The following is an 18,139-nucleotide window of genomic DNA, read 5'->3' as shown; positions in this document are numbered from 1 at the left end:
ATACTGTGATCACTGCGAAGAGGTTGTTTTCTTTATGTTTAGTAATTCAAATGGTTGTAATAAATATCTGTGATTCAAGAAAGTAAAAGTTTGATACTTAAGCGAGTTATTTTGTCCATAGGCCTACTTATTAGCCATTAGCAGCTGGCTCAGGAGTCAGGCTTCCCTTCCCCTTTTCCGTTATTTCTTCCAGTTTTGTTCTGTTTTCATGGTTCTCGTTTTCTTTCCTTCATTTTAGGTGTCAGTTTCGTGATCAGCAGATAGGAAAACCCCAGAAAACACATTTCAAACTGATTTCTACCCCTGACTTCAATTGTCCCTTTTCTTCCCCTCTTTCCCCCTTTTCTCTCGTTATGGTGGAGCTCATGTTTTTTATTTCATTTTAGATGTCAGTTTCGGGATCAGCAGATAGAAAGACCCCAGAAAACATATTTCAAAGTGCTTTCTACCCCTACCCTGTATTTTTAAATTTTTTCCCCTCTTCCCCCGTTTCTCCCGTTTTCCGTAGTACTTTTATTCTATACTGAATTTTAGATGTCAGTTTCGTGATCAGCGCAAGGGAAAGCCCCAGAAAACTCACTTTGAACTATTTTCAGGGCATGTTCGGCATTTTTCCCAATTTCCCCCACATTTTCCCCTTGTTCACTGTTTTTCGGGCACTCGCCTCACTCAGATTTTCGGGGACTTTTAGTATGTTGTACAGAATTTTTTTTTGATCATTTTGGTACCATTTTCGTTTATATTGCAATTTTGTCCGGGTCAAACCCTAAAAGTCCTGGACTATAAGAGGCGGGCAAAAATAAATTGTAAATCATTTATGTGAATAATGAATAAGAGAGAGCCAAGTATTGAGCCTTGGGGCACGCCGCAACCCGTTGTTTTGATGAAGAATGCTCACTCCCTACAATAATTACTCGATCTTCAAGATAACTTTTAAACCACAAAAAAATATGGCCTCTCACTCCGATATGGTCTAACTTACCAAGTAGTATATCATGGGACATGCAATCAAACGCCTACTTCATGTCCATGAGTATTGCCATAGGGATTTTACCCTGATCCATCATTTTATTTATAAAAATAGAAAGAGAAACAAGTTCTTCTATTGGTATCAAAATACCTTTTTTTAGAGTTTTGGTTACTATTGAGACGAGTCGCTCTTACTATACAGTTCGTTACCATGAACTGTTTGATTGCATAATAACTATAGCGATTCTGAACTGAAAATTAGAACGAAAAAAATGTGAATTTTTTCATTGGAAATATAGGACAACAATATAGACATACGTACTTTACGGGTTAAGCCAAAAAAGTTTGGCTCCAGGATACAATAATAACTTTGAACTGAGATGAAATAAAATTAATGGCGAAAAAAATGGCGTAACGAGTCAATTGAAGCAAAAGGAAAACCAAACTAATTAAAAAAATTTCAGGTTTTTTTTCTGTTTTGAATAAAAAAATGGAAATTATTGATCAGACACCATAAATACTTTTGCACTTTGCAGCTAAATAAAATTATTTTATTTAAAATTTTCAGGAATTATTCTAGTTGCAGTTTACAAATCAGATTTTTTTTCAGGGAATCGGGCAGCTAACTAAGTCCAATATATGCAATGGTATATTCTTCGAATGATAGTCTTTTAATGTATTACTGGATAAAGTTCATTCTTTGATATAATTAACATTGGACGTGATCGTCTCTTACTAGGTTGCTAGCTACCGCTGCAACCCGGATTGTAAAAATAACACTTTCTACTACAGTGTTATAGAAAAAGGCAGTTTTTCGTAAAAAATTGATTCTTGTAATTATGTATTTCTTATACTATTATCTTCTTAAAAGATAAGCGTGTATAAATATTGCATTTACTTATTACGTCATATATGGTTGTAGCCTATACAATTATAACGTCATTCATCAAGCTTGTACACGAAAATGAAGTTTTTTTGTCAAAATTGATTTTATTTTAAAAACTATTTTATTTTTAATTAAAAAAGACCCTAGATGTAGCAATATCCTTTAAATGAGCCATTATACAGCTCTCAATGATTTTCCAGTGCTCAGCTAGCTGAGGAGGAAAAAAACGGAAAAAACAAAAAAAGATGCCGTTTATGCGGATTGATTCTTGTACTTAAGTATTTCTTATATTCTATTTTAAAAACTATTTTATTTTTAATTTCAAAATGCACTAGATGTAGCAATTTCCTTTAGAATAGGCCATTATAAAGTTCTCTATGATTCTCCAGTGCCTAGCTAGCTGAAGAGGAAAAAAAAAAGAAAAAAAAAGATGCCGTATGTGCAGATTATCGCGGCTTCAGCCACTTTTCTGAATTTTCAAGCCAGTATATTTTCCTTGTAGTTCAAGCCAAAGAACGGTACGTTTTCCTATATAGGGTTTCGGATAAGGCGGTTCTAATAGTGTACTTCTTGTTTTGATCTGAATCTCTTTTTAGAAGTTATATGTTATTTTAGTTTTTACTATAGGGCATAATCGTCTCTTACAAGGTCGCCAGCTACCGCTGCAACCTGGACTAGGGGAGAAAAATCTGAGAGTAAAGTACCTTACACTAATATTGAAGATAATGTGATCCAGCCCCAAAGCGATTCACCAGTAGTAAGCGCCCAATTAGCACTGAACGTGATTGCTTAATATGCCTTACCACGGGCCAGTGACCTATTACAATGAACCCTACATGCCATGGCAGACAGGTTTTTCTAATGTGACACTAATTTTTTGGAGGTCAAACAGAGAGAGAGTGGCGTTCACACTAACTTGATTAGTAATTGGATTCAGATATTCTACGAACGGACTTTCAATCCTACATTCATGGGTTTCTGCAAAGTGTTATGGGTTTCATTGAAAAAATACCAGTCAAAGAAAAAAAATAAATAAATAAAAAAAAATAAACATGTATCCATGATCTTTCTTCTGGCAAAAAAAAATACAAATTCCAATCAAAACTGGTCAAACGTGTTAATAAGCTGTAGGTTATAGCTATCTGGTAACTCGTTCAGCATCGCATGTATTATTAGTGGTATCAAAGGTATATCATTTGAGTAAAGCTAGGATTTCTGTTAAATAAATTATTTTTATATTTTTTTCGTTCAATTGAAAGCGAGGATTTCTGTTAAATAAATAATTGTTATACCTTTTAAAATAGCTTTACTGGGTTTGAGGGGCTCTCTCGTTTTATTCCGTGTGATTTTTTTTTAAATGGTGTTCGTTCAAAAAAGCGAGGATTTCTTTTAAATAAATAATTCTTATATTTTTTCCGTTCAATTTAAAGCGAGGATTTCTGTTAAATAAATAATTGTCATACCTTTTAGAATAGCTTTACATGTTTTAAGGTGGTCAGTAGTTTAAGTCCTTGTGATTTTTTTCTTTACATGGTGTTCGTTCAAAAGGCGAGGATTTCACTTAAGTATATAATTCTTATAGTTTTTCCGTTCAAATTAAAAATAGGATTTATGTTACAAAAATAATTTTTATTCCTTTTAAAATAGCTTTACGGGGTTTGAGAGGCTCTGTCGTTTTATTCCGTGTGATTTTTTCTTTACATGGTGTTCGTTCAAAAAGCGAGGATTTCTGTTAAATAAATAATTCTTATATTTTTTTCCGTTCAATTGAAAGCGGGGATTTCTGTTAAATAAATAATTGTTATACCTTTTAAAATAGCTTTACGGGGTTTGAGGGACTCTGTCGTTTTATTCCGTGTGATTTTTTCTTTACATAGTGTTTGTTCAAAAAGCGAGGATTTCTGTTAAATAAATAATTCTTATATTTTTTACTTTCAATTGAATGCGAGGATTTCTATTAAATAAATAATTGCTATACCTTTTAAAATAGCTTTACGGGGTTTGAGGGGCTCTATAGTTTTATTCCGTGTGATTTTTTCAATACATGGTGTTCGTTCAAAAAGCGAGGATTTCTGTTAAATAAATAATTCTTATATTTTTTCCATTCAACTGGAAACGAGGATTTCTGTTAAATAAATAATGGTTATAGCTTTTAAAATAGCTTTACGGGGCTCGAGGGGGTCTGTCGTTTTATTCCGGGTGATTTTTGCTTTACATGGTGTTCGTTCAAAAAGCGAGGATTTCTGTTAAATAAATAATTATTATATTTTTTCCGTTCAATTGAAAAAATGGTTTTCTGTTAAATAAATAATGGTTATAGCTTTTAAAATAGCTTTACGGGGTTTGAGGGGGTCTGCGTTTTATTCCGGGTGATTTTTTCTTTACATGGTGTTCGTTCAAAAAGCGAGGATTTCTGTTAAATAAATAATTCTTATATTTTTGTATTGAGTGTGATTTTTTCTTTACATGGTGTTCGTTCAAAAAGAGAGGATTTATGTTAAATAAATAATTGTTATAGCGTTTAATATAGCTTTGCGGGGTTTGAGGGACTCTGTCGTTTGAATCCGTGTGATTTTTTTTTACATGATGTTCCTTCAAAAAGTGAGGATTTCTGGTAAATAAATAATTCTTGTACATTTGTTGTTCAATTGAAAGCGAGGACTTTTCTTCCATAAATAATTTCTTTGCCTATTATAATAGATTTACGGTTTTTGAGGGGGGTTGTCGCTGATTTCCGGTGTATTTTTTCTTTAAATGTTGTTCGTTCAAAAAGAGAGGATTTATCTTAAATAAATAATTCTTATATTTTTTTCAGTTAAATCGGAAGAAATGATTTACGTATTATAAATAATTGTTATAACTTATAAAACAGCCTTACTGGGCTTGAGGAGATCTCTTTTGTTTTTCAGTATTATTTTTTCTTTACAAAGCGGTCATTCAAAAAGCGAGGTTGTTTTTTAAATAAATAATCCTTATATTTTTTCCCTTAAATTGAAAGCGAGGATTTTTTCCGTTCAATTGAAAGCGAGGATTTCTGTTAAATAAATAATTGTTATACCTTTTAAAATAGCTTTACGGGGTTTGAGGGACTCTGTCGTGTTATTCCGTGTGATTTTTTATTTAAATGATGTTAGTTCAAAAATTGAGGATAGGAATTACCATGTTATTTTCTTGCGTGTATAGGAATCCTCAAGTTATTTGCTTGCATGTATAGGAACTCCCATGTTATTTGCTTGCATGTATAGGAATTCCCACGTTATTTTGCTTACGTGTATAGGAATACCCACGTTATTTGCTTGCGTGTATAGGAATTCCCATGTTATTTGATTACGTGTATAGGAATACTCCCGTTTGATGCTTGCGTGTATAGGAATTCCCATGTTATTTGATTACGTGTATAGGAATTCTCATGTTATTTTAAGGTCTTATGTCCCCTCCCAATCTATTTTAAGGGCTTTGGTTCCCGTCCTATGCTTTTCCAGGAGCAGATGCTCCTTCTATACTATTATAAGGGCTTTTCTTTGTGGTTTTTCTTTACTTAATTATCGTCTTAAGGGTTTTCAGACCTAGGTTTTTAGATTTTAGTGGTTTTTTGTGGAATGGAGTTTTTTATTTGAGAAGTTAAATTTAGTATTTTGTAGTTTTACGTGCCTAAAATCATGAATTAGGATAGTTAATTACCTGTTTAGGGTTTTCAGACATTTGTTTCTTATTTACCCTTCCTATGCTATTACAGGAGCTTATGTTCCGTCCTATGCTATTATAAGGGCTTTTTCGTGTGGTTTTTCTTTACTTAATTAGCTGTTTATGGGTTTTCAGACCTAAGTTTTTTGATTTTCGCGGATGTTTGTTTCCTGAAGTTTATTATTTGAGAAGTTAACTTTAGTATTTCATGGTTTTACGTGCCTGAAATCATGAATTAGAATATTTAATTAGCTGTTTAGGGTTTTCAGACCTAGGTTTTTTAGATTTTCGTGGATGTTTTGACTCCTGGGGTTTACTATTTGAGAAGTTAACTTTAGTATTTTATGGTTTTACGTGCCTGAAATCATGAATTAGAATAGTTAATTACCAGTTTAGGGTTTTCAGACCTAGGTTTTTAGATTTTCGTTGATGTTTGTTTCCTGGAGTTTATTATTTGAGATGTTAACTTTAGTATTTCATGGTTTGACGTGCCTGAAATCATGAATTAGAATAGTTAATTAGCTGTTTGGGTTTTCAGACCTAGTTTTTTTTTAGATTTTCGTGTGTGTTAGGTTCCTGGGGTTTATTATTTGAGAATTTAACTTTAGTATTTCGTAATTTGACGTGCCTGAAATCATGAATTAGAATAGTTAATTAGCTGTTTGGGTTTTCAGACATAGTTTTTTAGATTTTCATGGGTGTTAGGTTCCTGGGATTTATTATTTGTGATTCTTATATTTTTTCCGTTCAATTATTTTCGGTGTAAGCCAATATAATGCTAGGGGGAGTAAAAACGGTAGTTATGTAGTACCTGGTAAGCAGGTGACTTGATATGCTTCATTAGAAGTAGGTTATTGCAAATGATACCTCCTCGACAAATATTTTTATGGTTCTAACAATTGTACTCTATGCTTGCCCAGAGACACAATTTGGTTTTCTCGTTATTGCTCTATGGCCAATTATCGACACTTTCTTAGTTTATTGTATGTACTAAATCAGTATTTTTTACACAGTGGAACGATAAACACGTAACTAATATCTCTAAAAAAGTGAAGATAAAGCATTTTAAGAAAGTGTGTTCACATGATAGTGTTATTGTAGCATTGAATGCCGACAAGGATAAGTATTTGAACTATGAAACAGGTACAAGTGGCAGTTCTATTTGAAATGTATACGGGCATTGTTATGACATTAGGAAATTATATTTTTTTTGATGTACCAAATAAATTCAACTCTAATGATTTCAGATCTGTAATATCTAGATTTCCAGAAATGATTGCGTTCCAAGCGAATGCTAACATAAAAATATTAGGTGATAAAGAGGTTTATCTTTTTGCTAGTGCTTTTGGAAGCATGTTACCCAGTGTTATACCATATACGTGCGCGCACGTAACCTCGTCTAAATTAACCTTAAAAAAATGAAATAAAGCTATGTCGACTTTGCATGTCTCTCTCACTATGTGTGCGCCGTCGCGGTGTGTAACCAATCACCAATCAAGTTATTGTATATTGAGCAGCCTCCGCTGTCTCTGATTGGTCCCTAAAAATGGGTGTTGTCTAAAAAAACCTGTCTGGTTGAAAACGTGGAGTTTTCGTACTGCTCACTTTTTTGCAACGTGTAGGAACCAGTGGGGAATCCCCGCTCATTTGGAAAGGTGCTAAGAAAAGGCAAGCAAATAGCATGTAGTTTCAAAACGTGTTTAATCACGTTTCTTGAATGAAGTATCTGTGTTGTATATTCAAGAGGTGAAATCAATAAAGAGCTTGTTACTTACTTACAAATATTTTCATAATTTCTTGAATGAAATTTCCGTATTGTGTATCCAAGAGTTGACTTCAAGAAGGAAATTGTTACTTACTGAGAATTTTTTCATAATTTCTTGAATTAAAATTCTATATCGTGTAGCTAAGTGAAAATTGTTTGTGATAAAGAGAAAAAAACGTTCCACTGTGTAAAAATACTGATTTAATACATGCAATAAACTAAGAAAGTGTCGATAACTGGCCATAGAGCAATAACGAGAAAGCCACATTGTGTCTCTGGGCAAGCATAGAGTACAATTGTTAGAGCCATAAAAATATCTGTCGAGGAGGTATCATTAGCAATAACCTACTTCTAATGAAGCATATCAAGTCACCTGTTTACCGGGTACTACTTGTGTATCCAAGAGTTGACTTCAAGAAATAAATTGTTACTTACTGAAAATTTTTTCATAATTTCTTGAATTAAAATTGTATATCGTGTAGCTAAGTGAAAATTGTTTGTGATAAAGAGAAAAAAAAAGAATTGTTCTGTTATTAAAATTTCCAGACTTCATTTACATGCAATAGATACCGAGAGTTCAATGACTCCTCCCCGCAATGACTTCCAAGGGTTTTATGACTTCTCCCCACAATGAATCCAGATGGTTTTAGGACTCATCCCCCTAGCCATAACTCCATTCAACCTTGAGCGAAGGTATAAAAGTTTGATGAGGTATTTTTCTACTTAACAAATACATTAATAACTTCCAAGATGAAAGGATTGTATGACACAGAATTTATCAGTTTGAAAAAATCATCTTGATGTGTTATATTTGAATCTATATTTTTATTATTGTCTATGGAACTCGAAGAAATTAACTGTTATCATTGTATAGTGAACTATAACATGTTCGAGTATGATAAGAGCTTGTGTAATACTACATTACATCATATAAACAGACTGGAATTCTACGATAGAGTGATTACACTACTTAATAATGCTGGTCAGGAACTGAGAAATGTTCAGGAGGAAGTCAGTAAAATTTGCAGATTTTTCGGGGTTGAAGCACTCTACGTAAAGGTCAATGTTCCTACCGATAAAGTTTTAATTAAAAAATGTGGTCCTAGGAGTCCACTTTTCAATCTAAAAGAGTTTAAGTGTCCTAAATTTGAAGAGGGTTATCACTGTCCTGCAGACGAGGTTAAGTTCTTCGCACAGTGGATACCTAGGGATATACCTGATGTTGATATATCAATAAGATATGTTAGAAACTATTCAGGCCCGCAGGACCATTGTATATGTATGTTTAAGATTGAACTATAATTACTAGGTTTATGTAAACATTTGTTGTTGTGTTTTTTTTTTCTAAAAAAAATACGTTAATAAGTTTAATCAATAAATATATTTAATCTTAACCCGTCTTTATTCTTTAGAATAGTTCTATTCTTTTCATTAAATTGTGAAGAAATTGTATTTAACAATCGCTTTCTTGAATTCGCTTCCTGGACACAATACAGATATTTAATTCGAGAAATTATGATAAAATCGCAAGTAAGTAAAAAACTATTTATTGTTTTGATATTTAATTCGAGAAATCCCATGAGTTGAATTCAAGAAAGAGTTTGCTACTTACGATACTTTGATTTTGTCAATGCTATCCCAATTATCTGTCAATAGATGTTGATAGAGAATTTATTCATTCTTATACTTAGATTTTCTCTATGTTAGCCTATCTATCTGATATATGATATATGTGAATTCCTTTTCTTGCATCTCCGATGTTTCAATATACATTCTAAACGTTTGATATGTTAGCTTACTCTAAAAATAATGAACACATAACAATGTAAGTCATAATATATTTTTAATGAAATAACGTCATGTAGAATATTAATACAAAAATATATATTATTATACATTATTAATATCAATGAACAACTTTGGACATTTTGAATCTGTTCCATAAAATGGTTCACCATATTCTCTCTTGATACTATAGCTATTGTCTTTTCTTAGTTCGTAATCAGTAGAATAATCATTATTCAATTTTGACTCATACACAATTTTTATAGGTGTGTCATCGACAGGGTCAATATGCTTTTCGTCTTTGGTATTATTTGATTCATTGACTGTTTGATCAATGGCAGTAACGTTTGCTGGTACTTTATTTTTCATCGATTCATCTTTATATTCCTTAGTGATATTTTCCGCCAATGCCCTTTTTATTTTTTTAGCAGTTTTACTGTCTATTATCACACTATTTGTACACAAGTAACAGTTCCGGAATGTAGACATGATATGATTTTTGATATTAGCAGAAGAGTAGGCCTTTCTTTTCGTCTTTGCTTTCATTTGAATGCTAATATCCGAAAGCTGACGATATGGTTTAACACTGTGTAACATGTTACCACAAGCACTAGCAAGAAGATACCCCTCTTTATCAACTACTATTTTTATGTTGGCATTTTCTTTGAGTGCAATCATCTCCGGGGATCTCAATCTCGCATATCCACCATCATAAGAGTTGAATTTTTTGGTACTCCAAAGAAATTTAATTCCTTACTGTCATGACAATGTACGCATAAGTTTCCGATAGTGGTACCACTTGTACTTGTTTCATAGTTCAAATAGTTCTCCTTGTCAGAATTCAATGCTACAATAACACTATCATGTGAACACACTTTCTTAATATGCTTCATCTTCACTTTTTTAGAGATATTAGTTACGTGTTTATCGTTCCACTGTGTAAAAAATACTGATTTAGTACATGCAATAAACTAAGAAAGTGTCGATAACTGGCCATAGAGCAATAACGAGAAAGCCACATTCTGTCTCTGGGCAAGCATAGAGTACAATTGTTAGAGCCATAAAAATATTTGTCGAGGAGGTATCATTAGCAATAACCTACTTCTAATGAAGCATATCAAGTCACCTGTTTACCAGGTAATAGATAACTACCGTTTTTACTCCCCCTAGAATTATATTGGCTTACACCGAAAATGATTGAACGGAAAAAATATAACAATCTCAAATAATAAATCCCAGGAACCTAACACCCATGAAAATCTAAAAAACTATGTCTGAAAACCCGAACAGCTAATTAACTATTTTAGTTCATGATTTCAGGGACGTCAAATCACCAAATACTAAAGTTAACTTCTCAAATAATAAACCCCAGGAACCTAACACCCACGAAAATCTAAAAAAAACTAGGTCTGAAAACCCAAACAGCTAATTAACTATTTCAATTCATGATTTCTAGCAAGTCAAACCATGAAATACTAAAGTTAACTTCTCAAATAATAAACTCCAGGAAACAAACAACAACGAAAATCTAAAAACCTAGGTCTGAAAACCCTAAACTGGTAATTAACCATTCTAATTCATGATTTCAGGCACGTAAAACCACAAAATACTAAAGTTAACTTCTCAAATAGTAAACCCAAGGAGTCAAAACATCCACGAAAATATAAAAAACCTAGGTCTGAAAACCCTAAACAGCTAATTAAATATTCTAATTCGTGATTTCAGGCACGTAAAATCATGACACACTAAAGTTAACGTCTCAAACAATAACCTTCAGGAAACAAACATCCGCGAAAATCTAAAAAACCTAGGTCTGAAAACCCTAAACAGCTAATTAAGTAAAGAAAACCCACACGGAAAAGCCCTTATTATAGCATAGGACTGAACATAGGCTCCTGTAATAGCCTAGGAAGGGGACATAAAAAATATATGTTTGAAAACCTAAACCATGTAATTAACTATCCTAATTCATGATTTTAGGCACTTACAACCACAAAATACTAAATTTAATGTCTCAAATAAAAAACCCCAGGCGTCAAACATCCACGAAAATCTAAAAAACCTAGGTCTGAAAACCCCTAAACAGCTAATTAAGTAAAGAAAAACCACACGGAAAAGCCCTTATAATAGCATAGGAAGGAACATAAGCTCCTGGAATAGCAAGGGAAGGGAACACAAGCCCTTAAAATAGATTGGGAGGGGACATAAGCCCTTAAAATAACATGAGAATTCCTATGCACGTAAGCAAATAACATGGGAATTCCTATACACGCAAGCAAATAACGGGGGAATTCCTATACACGTAATCAAATAACATGGGAATTCCTATACACGCAAGCAAATAACGTGGGTATTCCTATACACGTAAGCAAAATAACGTGGGAATTCCTATACATGCAAGCAAAGAACATGGGATTTCCTATACATGCAATCAAATAATATGACATGGGGATTCCTATACACGCAAGCAAATAACATGGTAATTCCTATCCTCAATTTTTTAACTAAAGTCATGTAAAGAAAAAATCACACGGACTAACACGACAGAGTCCCTCAAGCCCCGTAAAGCTATTTTAAAAGGTATGACAATTATTTATTTAACAGAAATCCTCGCTTCCAATTGAACGGAAAAAATCCTCGCTTTCAATTGAAGATAAAAAATATAAGAATTATTTATTTAACAGAGATCCTCGCTTTTTGAACGAACACCATGTAAATAAAAAATTACACGGAATAACACGACAGAGACCCTGAAACCCCGTAAAGCTATTTTAAAAGGTATAACAATTATTTATTTAACAGAAATCATCGCTTTAAATTGAACGTAAAAAAATAAAATAATTATTTATTTAACATAAGACCTCGCTTTTTGAACGAACACCATTTAAAGAAAAAATCACACGTAATAAAACTACAGAGCCCCTCAAACCCCGTAAATCTATTTTAAAAGGTATAACAATTATTTATTTAACAGAAATCATCGGTTTCAATTGAACGTAAAAAATATAACAATTATTTATTTAACAGAAATCCTCGCTTTTTGAACGAACACCATGTAAAGAAAAAATCACACGGAATACAAAAATATAAGAAATATTTATTTAACAGAAAACCTCGCTTTTTGAACGAACACCATGTAAATAAAAAATCACCCGGAATAAAACGACAGAGCCCCTCAAACCCTGTAAAGCTATTTTAAAAGGTATAAAAATTATTTATTTAAAACAAATCATCGATTTCATTTGAACTGAAAAAATATAAGAATTATTTATTTAACAGAAATCCACGCTTTTTGAACGAACACTATGTAATGAAAAAATCACACGGAATAAAACGACAGACCCCCTCAAACCCTGTAAAGCTATTTTAAAAGGTATAAAAATTATTTATTTAACATAAATACTCTATTTAATTTTAACTTAAAAAATATAATAATTTTTTATTTAACATAAATCCTCGATTTTTTAACGAACACATTTTAAAGAAAAAATAACACGTAATAAAACGACAGAGTCCCTCAAACCCCGTAAAGCTATTTTAAAAGGTATAACAATTATTTATTTAACAGAAATCCTTGCTTTCAATTGAACGGAAAAAATATAATAATTATTTATTTAACAGAAATCCTCGTTTTTTGAACTAACATCACTTAAAGAAAAAATCACACGCAATAACACGAGAGAGACCCTCAAACCCCGTAAAGCTATTTTAAAAGGTATAACAATTATTTATTTAATAGAAATCCTCGCTTTCAATTGAACGGAAAAAATAATAGAATTATTTATTTAACAGAAATCCTCGCTTTTTGAACAAACACTATGTAAAGAAAAAATCACACGGAATTAAACGACAGAGACCCTAAAACCCATTAAATCTTTTTTAAAATTTATTAAAATTATTTATTTAACAGAAATCCTCGCTTTAAATTTAAATGAAAAAAATATAAGAATTATTTATTTAACAGAAATCCTCGCTTTTTTGAACGAACACCATGTAAAGAAAAAATCAGACGGAATAAAACGACAGAGCCTTTCAAACCCCGTAAAGCTATTTTAAAAGGTATAACAATTATTTATTTAATAGAAATCCTCGTTTTCAATTGAACGTAAAAAATATAAGAATTATTTATTTAACATAAATCCTCGATTTTTTAACTAACACATGTTAATAAAAAATAACACGGAATAAAACGACAGAGCCCCTCAAACCCCGCAAAGCTATTTTAAAAGGTATAACAATTATTTATTTAACAGAAATCCTCGCTTTCAATTGAAAGTAAAAAATATAATAATTATTTATTTAACATAAATCCGCGCTTTTTTAACGAACATCATGTAAAGAAAAAATCACACGTAATAAAACGACAGAGTCCCTCAAACCCCGTAAAGCTATTTTAAAAGGTATAACAATCATTTATTTAACAGAAATCCTCGCTTTCAATTGAACGGAAAAAATATAAGAATTATTTATTTAACAGAAATCCTAGCTTTACGCAAATGATATACCTTTGATACCGCTGAAAATACATGCGATGCTGAATGAGTTACCAGATAGCTATAACCTACAGCTTATTAACACGTTTTACCAGTTTTGATTGGAATTTGTATTTTTTTTTGCCAGAATAAATATCATGGATAAATTTTTATTTATTTTTTTTTTTTTTTTTATTTTAACTGGTATTTTTTCAATGAATCCCATAAAACTTTGCAGAAACCCATGAATGTAGGACTGAAAGTCCATTCGTAGTATATCTGAATCCAATTACTAATCAAGTTAGTGTGACCGCCGCTCTCTCTCTGTTTGACCTCCAAAAAATGGGTGTCACATTAGAAAACCTGTCTGCCATGGCATATAGAGTTCATAGTAATAGGTCACTGGCCCGTAGTAAGGCATATTACGCAATCACGTTTAGTGCTAATTGGGCGCTTACTACTTTCACCTAATACTGCTAATGGGAATTCCATGACATCAAGTCAAGAAATAAAAAAATAGCGGAAACTCGAAGTCTTCATTCATACGTTGTAAACTCTTTCGAGGACTTTAATCCCACTGTTATAACTGTGCCATCATGGAGTGTTCCTGACCCTAAATCAGGTGAAGCATACGAGTCAACAATAAAAATATGAGGAAGAAAGCAATTCAAGTGCGCCAGAACTTGCCAAGGCTAAATGCGTTTTCGCACGATTACATGACGAGTTGGGCACATGTATTTCTAAAATTGAACCGAAAAGAAATAGGTATTTTGAAGAAATATGTGGCCAAGGTGCTAGTGAGGCTAGCAATTTAAAACATAGGAAAATTCCTGACTTGAACTTTGGAGATTTGAGTGCACCAATATCGGTTACGACAGATCGGTTACGGCATGCCCCCCCCCCTTGAATTTAGACCAGAGTAGGAAGAAAATAGAAGTGTAACAACTAATCAAAGAAAAAGAATTTCGTATTTTTGTTTTGTCTTTATAAAACTTACCGCATTTTGGAATTAATAAAAAAGAAATATGATGAAGTGTAAAGAAGTGCGCTTTCCGTAGCATGTATGTGCCCGCTATGGGCCCACGGTCTCAAGCTCAAAATTCTTCTTTGAAAAATCTTACTTTCCTTCAGAGAAACTATCTCGCTAATAATGGAAACTTCTTCAACACCAAAACAATTTACTCTCTATCTCTCTAGTTTCTACCTAGGCAAAAAGAAGTCAAAAGTAACTGCAGAAAAAAAGCTTACTTATTTTGACATCAAGTCTACGAAACGAACTAAACTAAACGTCAACCCAAAATTAAAAAATACTTTGCGACTCACCTCCAACGTGGAGTTTTGGGTACCTCTTACTAAAGGCAGTGAATGTCTCCTTCAAATGGAAGGACAAACGTTACTCTGGGCTTTTCAAGCTATTCTGTCTTCTGTACTGGTCACTCGTAGGATGCATTTTTCAGTTGGTAGCTAATTAGCAGATTCTTTAAACAAGTGTCGTAATCAGCTAACCCTAAGAGAATACTAGCAGGGCGAAAGAATATTTAATAATAGCTTCGCCCAGGATTGAAGTATTGAAATTAAAGAGAAATGATTTTAAGTTACAAAAAGAGTATTTATCTGATAAACAAGGCCAAGGGCCTCAACGTTCAGCCCCAAATTTTCCATTGGCTTATAAGTTCATCTGTTCATATCGGTTCATCATTGGTATATTGGCTCATTTGTAAAATTCAAGTTCATCTGGTATATCATTTCAATATTTGGTTAATCAATCCTGCTATGAGCTTACTGTGCAACATCTGCCATAGTCACAGAATTGACTTTCATATAGTTTGCGATGAAAAGAAAGAAAACAAACAAAAGCCTAAGAAAACCTACTAAAATCAAAACAAGATAAAACCAATGTTGCAAAAGAATAATCCTCCAGTCAAGCTTTCTTGGGATTTACTTAAATGAAATATTTCCTGCTAGTCTTAATAGCTCATTAAGTTTTGACGTGGCTAGGGGATGGAAAATAAATTTTTTACTCAGTTCTCAATTATTAAACCCATTTTTTAAAATTTCTATTCTATAATTGTATCGACATAGGCTTATGCACACTTTAAAATGATTAACATCGCCTCCTTAAATGATAAACAATTCTTAGTCATCCTAAAATGATAATTGCCGGACTGTTTTTTGGCTTTTTTTCGGCGATTATCAACCATTTTGTTGCAACAAGGCTACGAAAGACTGGTAAAATATGTCCATAACAGTGTTACTATTTAGTTACTTTTGAGGGTTTTGGCATATGCTTCTCCAAACCTAGTTTGACACAGCTGCAATTTAGTGCAGAAACGGATGTTTTTGCATTTTCTTTTTGCAGATCATCGGTTTGTTGCTGCAATCTTGTACGTCATGACCGCCCATTGACTGTGTTTGAATATTTAAACTAAAAAAATCCTCATTAAAAAAGTAAAAACCTAATCCCATATTTATAGTTTTGCTGTTGGTGGCTTAAAAGATGGAACGGTTGAGTATGAACAGTTTTGTGTCTTAGCTGTGTCTTTGTGTGAACCATTTCAAGTCAGAAAAAAATATAGCTGTGTAAACCTAGTGCAATAGCCAAAAACACATTGCCTGGAAATACATGTTGTACTTGTACTGTGAGTTACTGTACTGCTAATGAAAAAGCAATGATTTTGAACAATTTTTAGCCCAAAATGTAAAATCAATTGCGTTTGTTGACTTCATTGATTCCCTTGTACGGTTGATAAACTGACAAGATGAATAAAGACATATTTCCAAGGCAATGGGTTTTGATTTTTAATCGAGGAGCAATTTAATACTGCACCTTGCGAAAATAATATTTTCTTGAATTTGATATCATTAGATTAATGGAATAAAACCACAATTCACTTTTTTAGGGTTGCGATCGTGTGGCATATGTATGGGATATGCGAACCGGACAGAGAGTGCAGGCCTTCGAGGGACATGAGGCAGATATTAACACGGTAAAGTTTCACCCAAGTGGCGACGCTATTGCCACTGGATCTGACGATGCAACGGTAAGAACTATATTTTATTATCATATTCGTATATGTTCACTTTTCATATAATTTTATATTCAGGGTGTTGAACGGGCTCCACTAGTCTCAGAGTAATCTAAAAATTTTACAACAACAGAATCAGAGTTTTGGACGAAGTGTCCAAAAAAATAGTACCAGGACCAGAAAAAAAAAGAAGTAAAACTCTTACATTTTACCAAAGATGGGCAGAAATAAAGTCAAAAACAATAAAGTTCTTTTTCTCTAGGTAGAAACTAGATAGATAGAGAGTAAATTGTTTAGGTATTGGAGAAGTTTCCATTATTATACGAGATGGCTTTTCTGAAGGCATGTAAGATTTTTCAGAGAAGAATCCCTAAAATAGTAATGACCTGCGCTTCCTCCTTGGCAATTTTCCAAGGACTGCTTCAGCCGACATCCAAGGACTGCTTTGGCAACCATCCAAGGTCAACAAGAAGCAATGCGCTCTTACTTGCCATATCGTAGTTCACGGGTTGCTATGGCAGACATCCAAGGCCACAAACCAGTATATTAGCAATAGTTGAATAACGGGTGTAGTTAACTCGTTGAAGATGAAGCACATGTTTAACCAGGCTTTCATAACTAGATTTTTATATGATTAATTAAAAAAAACTTTTTCCACTAAATAAGTTTTTCAATGAAAAGTAAAGAACCCCATTAAACCAAAAATAAGCAAAAATCAAATCAAATAATCTACCAAGCGTGAAACTACCACAAATCAGCATCGATAAATAAACGAAACCCAAAACGAACTGAAATTACAATAAATTACCGAGTCAAACTCAAAACAAGCAGAAATTAACATGAGTAGGGCTCAAAACACCCTCAAAAATATAAATCTTTTTACTTTTAGAACTTAATAAATCAAATAATAATAATATTTTGATTACTAAATATCAGTATATGTATATTAAACTCACAATGCACATTTATTTGTATTTTTTTCAGTAAAGTGTAAATTTTTTTCTGGCCTTGGGAAGGCGTAAGTAGTAATCTAAGTAATATTTTGCTTGTGCCCCTGTACCAGACAGGTTTCTAATGGGTATAGTCTGGTTTGGTGGGTACAATCTGGTTTCGTGGGTATAATCTGGTTTGGTGGGTATAATCTGGTTTGGTGGGTACAGTCTGGTTTGGTGGGTATAGTCTGGTTTGATGGGTATAGTCTGGTTTGATGGGTATAGTCTGGTTTGGTTTTTCAAAGAGAATGACTATCCCCATGCATATAGGTAATACTTCTACAGGGCATTATGACAAGTTTCTGGGTCAACTCTAGTTTGAGGGTCGATAAAGTGAAATTATGTCACTATTCTAGTTTTTCTAAACCAGAATTGCCTATAACTTAATATATTCAATTTTTTTTGATAACTTGATAGGTGATTTGAATAAAAGGAATTCAAATATTTTGCCTATGAAATAGAAGCTAACTCAATTTGCGAAAAGGTATTCCATTTGCACAACTCTGATCTGATTGAATTGTCGCCGGACAATGAGATGTAATCACTGCTAAGCCTTTTTT

The 18,139-nt window shown here is 32.8% G+C and overlaps 1 protein-coding gene across 1 annotated transcript in view; it reads left to right on the top strand.

Annotated features, from left to right (window-relative positions):
- Positions 1 to 18,139, top strand: part of LOC148948940 (guanine nucleotide-binding protein subunit beta-5-like) — a 230,864-nt gene that overhangs the window by 171,086 nt on the left and 41,639 nt on the right. Inside the window, exon 2 of the mRNA XM_089094143.1 lies at positions 16,462 to 16,602. Coding sequence (XP_088950269.1) covers positions 16,462 to 16,602 — 141 coding nt within the window. The remainder of the gene's footprint in view (positions 1 to 16,461; positions 16,603 to 18,139) is intronic.

This window comes from Artemia sp. Qi Xiang Cuo, chromosome 9, assembly GCF_049724085.1.
Source record: "Artemia sp. Qi Xiang Cuo chromosome 9, ASM4972408v1, whole genome shotgun sequence".
NCBI lineage: Eukaryota > Metazoa > Arthropoda > Branchiopoda > Anostraca > Artemiidae > Artemia > Artemia sp. Qi Xiang Cuo.
The sequence above is the reverse complement of the archived record's forward strand: the minus strand, read 5'-3'. Positions and strand labels throughout refer to the sequence as shown.